The sequence below is a fragment of the Camelina sativa genome, chromosome 18, assembly GCF_000633955.1.
Source record: "Camelina sativa cultivar DH55 chromosome 18, Cs, whole genome shotgun sequence".
Lineage (NCBI taxonomy): Eukaryota > Viridiplantae > Streptophyta > Magnoliopsida > Brassicales > Brassicaceae > Camelina > Camelina sativa.
In genome coordinates this window covers 2,545,555-2,550,230 of record NC_025702.1, presented here as the reverse complement: position 1 = coordinate 2,550,230, position 4,676 = coordinate 2,545,555, and the positions used below count along the sequence as shown (strand labels likewise).

Sequence of the window (4,676 nt, the reverse complement as noted above, 5' to 3'; positions counted from 1 at the left end):
TGAGATTAGATCTAAGGTGTTTTACCACCGAGAGGTGTAGATGAGATGCTTGAATCAACCAATGCTAGAGGTTTACTCACTTAGCCTAAGAGATTAGATGAGTAAGGGGTTTACTGACAATAATGAATCGGATCTTAATGCCTGCTTGGTCATGTTTCTCCAACGAGAGTTGGGTAGGGGAGTGATCAAGGTTGATTGTTTTTATCACGAGAGTGTTTTAACAAGATTTTAGAGATTCATTGCCTAGGAAATATTTGCTTGAGGCATGTAAGGCATCTATACTCGTTAGGAACACTTAGGATTCAATTACCCCATCCTTAGAAGCTTTCGTATTTTAATTGCTTGCATTTTCATTCATCACTCGATCTCTTACCCGATCAGGTACACGATACCCTGCATCGAGTAACCCTTCGAGTTGTTTATATTTCATTTGCTTACTCGATCACCCCCACCCGATCCTGTACTCGAATGCTTGCATCGAGTGCTTAGGTCGTGTGGTTCTTTGTTTATACTCTTTTCTTTTATTATTTTAGGATTGTTAGATAAAGCCCATAATTGCTTGGGTTGACTTGCATTGTTCTGATTGCATCCTTCCTGCTAGCATAAACAACCATTTGGATTGATAACCCTTTGTACTACAACTGCATAAGGAATTGACATCCTGGGTGAAAAACCTACTATCAAAGATAAAATTCTGTTTGGGATTGCAGCTTGAGTACATAAATGATGGAATCCTTGTGCATCAAATGGCATATACAGAAAAGGTACTCAAGAGATTTAATATGGATCAAGCTCACCCATTGCCTAGCCCAATAGTTGTGAGGAGCCTTGATTTGGATAAATATCCATTTGGTCCAAAGAAGGCCGATGAAGAAATTCTCGGACCAGAAGTGTCATACCTCAGTGCAATAGGAGCGTTAATGTTCTTGGCTAGTCACACTAGACTATACATATGTTTTGCCGTGAACCTCCTAACAAGATTTAGCTCTTGTCCAACTCAAAGGCACTGGAACGGTATCAAACATGTGTTGCGTTACCTACAAGGAACGCTTGATTTGGGTTTATATTATACTAACTATAACAAAGAAGGTTTAGTTGGTTTTGCTGATGCAGGTTATCGACGTCAAACCGACTATGTCTTTACACACGGTGGTACAACTATTTCATGGCGTTCTATGAAGCAAACCATTGCAGCCACTTCTTCTAATCATGCTGAAATCCTAGCAATGCATGAAGCCAGCCGTGAGTGTGTATGGTTGAGGTCAATGACTCAACATATCAGGACAGATTGTGGCATGGCCGACGATAAGGAAGCTACGGTTATCTACGAAGACAATACGGCCTGCATCGCACAACTTAAGGAAGGATACATCAAGGGAGATCGGACAAAGCATATTCTGCCCAAGTTCTTCTTCACACATGAACTACAAAAGGCCGGAGAAGTTCAAGTGGTACAAGTTCAGTCTAGCGACAATTCAGCCGATCTCTTCACCAAATCTTTACCGACGTCAACATTCAAGATGCTCACACACCAGATTGGAATGCGGAGACTTAAGGACTTCTAGAGATGCTTGGAACAGGGGGAGTAATGCGTGTTGTAATCTTTTTCCTTCACCATGATTTTGTCCCAATGGGTTTTCCTGGTAAGATTTTAATGAGGCAGCACCCCCAAGCGCATTATAGAGATCCTACTTAGCATTTGCACGGTTATGTCATTCAAGGGGGAGTGTTGTAAAACACTTGTTGGTGGATATCCATAACCGGCCCATACACAGCCCATACTCGGTCCATACTGCTTAGTCTATATCGATTTATGTTTCCTAATGTAATTGGGCTTTGCCCTTAACTATATATGTAATGTTCCATTGAATCAATAAGAAAAAGACAAGAAAAAACCTTTTTCGAGTTTCTGTAGTTTACAACAATTGTGTCATTTTTAAAGGAGAACTCTTTTTTGGTGGAAGATGATTTGATCTAAATGGGAAGTTCAATAACCACAGGTCCACATAACATGTGAAAATGAAAATAGAGCGTGTTTGCTAAATCGCACACGAAAATGAACACTTCAATATGAATAGATGCGATTTTTGGAGAAAACTTCTAAAAAGAGACTTTTTGGATCAATCAATATTTTTCAGGTTTTACAGTGAATCGGAAATTTGTTTTAGGAACTCAAAAGAATTAAAAAGTTGTTAATAACTTAACTTTACAATCCTAACAAATAAAGATTCTTAAAATTACCCAACAAAATATATTTACATCTACATTAGGTGATCAAACAAAATCGAACAACGGTAAAAAAAAGGTAAATTTAAAGTTGGGCCACGGTAAATATATAGATTTGGGCCTTAACACATGAGTTTATAATATATATTTTTTTGTTTTTCAAACCCTAAAAAGAAGAAAATCGTCTAGTTGAAATCGCGCCGATTGGATCTGTTTTTTACCAAACCAGCCATCGGAAAAACCTAAAAGACAGATCTGTCGAGATAAGCCAAAGCTTCATTAATTCGTGTTATTAAGGAAGAAGAAGAAGAAGAACAACACCAAATTCAATCTTGGCCTTACTTTTTTTGTCTCAATGAAAAATCTTTAATTCCCCCCCAAGAAAGAATGACGAGCAGCTCGTCATCAAAGAAACAGGCTCAGGATCAGCCTGAGACTAGCGAACCCACTCTCAAGTCTCTCAAAACCAAGATGACTAAATCCGACGAAAAGGTTCGTTTTTTTTTTCTTCTTTATTCATTCGAATTCAACATGAACCCAGTAGATAAATTTCACTTATTTTGTTTCTGTAAGCTCTTCAATTTTTGAAATTTTGTTAAGCTTTGGACTATTTCAAAAATCTCAACTTTTTTGGTTTTGGTTTGAGCAGCAGAAGAAGCTTAAAGACATTGAAATAAGCGTTCCAATTGTGTATGGTAACGTTGCATTTTGGCTTGGCAAGAAGGCTAGCGAGTAAGTGCCTCTCACAATTTAACAATTCCAATTTTTTTGTAATTTAACTGTTTTGGGTTAATAGATTACCACTAGGAGTTTAGTTCTTTTGGAATAGTGGCGCAAAGTTTGAATTTTGGTAAGGAAAGTTAAAAAAGTTCCTATTTTTACAATACAGTTAAAAAACTGAGAGATGTTTACATAAATTTACGTCTTTTGAATAGTGACAAAAGGTTCTTATAAGAATACTTGAAAAGGTTATATTTTGACAAAACCCTTTTAAAGGAAAAGTGTTTGTCTTCATAAGGTTTCAGTTGAAGCTGTACCCTTTTTTTAAATGTTTCTGCAGGTATCAGTCTCACAAATGGGCTGTATATGTCCGTGGAGCAACAAATGAAGATATCAGTGTTGTAGTAAAGAAAGTGGTTTTTCAGCTTCATTCTAGTTTCAACAACCCGACGAGAGTTATCGAGGAGCCTCCGTTCGAGGTATCGGAATCTGGTTGGGGAGAATTCGAGATTGCAATGACGTTGCATTTCCACAGCGATGTCTGCGACAAGCCATTGAGTTTGTAAGTCCTCATTAAATAGCATACTCTTTTAGTAAGTAGCAAAATGCAAGTTACTTATGAGAGTTATGGTTTGTCTTTTTTGGGGTACTCAACACAACAGATATCATCATTTAAAGTTATACCCGGAAGATGAATCAGGTCCTTTGACAATGAAGAAGCCTGTGGTTGTGGAATCTTATGACGAGATTGTGTTTCCTGATCCTTCAGAAAGTTTTCTAGCTAGGGTTCAGAATCATCTGGCTTTGACCTTTCCACGATTACCCTCTGGTTACAACTTGCCTGCTCCTAGTATGATCTTCTCTTATCTAAAGCTTCTTTGCATTCTTTTAGTTATAGTTGAATACATTGCCTTTAAAATGTCTTCTCACACAAGACATTCTGTGCTTAGTGCAAGTTGATGATACCGGGAAAAAGAAGAGAGGTGATACGAAAGATCATAGTTTGGGACAATGGTTCACGAGTTTCTCTGAAGCGGATGAGTTATTACAGCTCGCGGCTGCTCGTCAACAGGTAAACACATGAAAACATTTTACTGCATTATCTTAATTTTGATAAAGAGTTTTAGACATTTTGTTCGGTGTATGATGTGTTGATGATTTTGAATCTGTTCTTTGCTGGAATAGGTTCAAGCACATATTGCGAAACTGAGGCGACAAATAAGTGTTCTGGAGGGACAGAATCAGACTATTAAAACAGGGTCAGACCTGTGAATCTGATTTTGTAGCCATTTTCCTTGGAGTGGGGAGGTTGGCTTGTTGTAACATAATTGTGTATTAGCGCAGATCTCCTGTTCCAGTTACATAAAATCTCTTTATTACTGAAAATTACCAATTGGGCTAAATTAAAATAATGAGAAATCTAGGGATGGGTAGGTAAAATCAACATTTTTTTTTGTCAACATGCAAAATCAACATAAGACATCTATTACAAACCTCACCATATATTTCTAATAATTTGTTTTTTGGATGAGTTGTGAAGGAAGAACATTATATAAATATAAAATAAATTAAATTTGATGAGTTGATTAGTGGAGTTTTCGTCTCAGAACTCCCTGAAATATTTTTGACAATTTCAAAAATCCCTCTTTTTTGGTCTATTTTTTGTTTTTTTTTTTTAAATCAAGAAATGAGTATTTTACATTATTCTCCAAAGAAAACTAAGATAATTA

General features: G+C 36.9%; 1 protein-coding gene across 2 annotated transcripts; it reads left to right on the top strand.

The window, feature by feature from the left end:
- LOC104760347 (transcription initiation factor TFIID subunit 14b) lies at positions 2,411 to 4,429 on the top strand. 2 transcript variants are annotated; one of them, XM_010483251.2, is made up of 6 exons: positions 2,411 to 2,718; positions 2,879 to 2,958; positions 3,287 to 3,508; positions 3,609 to 3,796; positions 3,897 to 4,018; positions 4,132 to 4,429. In XM_010483251.2, exons 1-6 carry the CDS (start codon positions 2,614 to 2,616, stop codon positions 4,216 to 4,218), a joined length of 804 nt encoding a protein of 267 aa, XP_010481553.1. In that variant the 5' UTR covers positions 2,411 to 2,613; the 3' UTR covers positions 4,219 to 4,429. The 2 variants fall into 2 exon arrangements, with proteins under 2 accessions (XP_010481553.1, XP_010481552.1); XM_010483250.2 differs by having other exon boundaries at positions 2,500 to 2,718; positions 2,876 to 2,958; positions 4,132 to 4,425.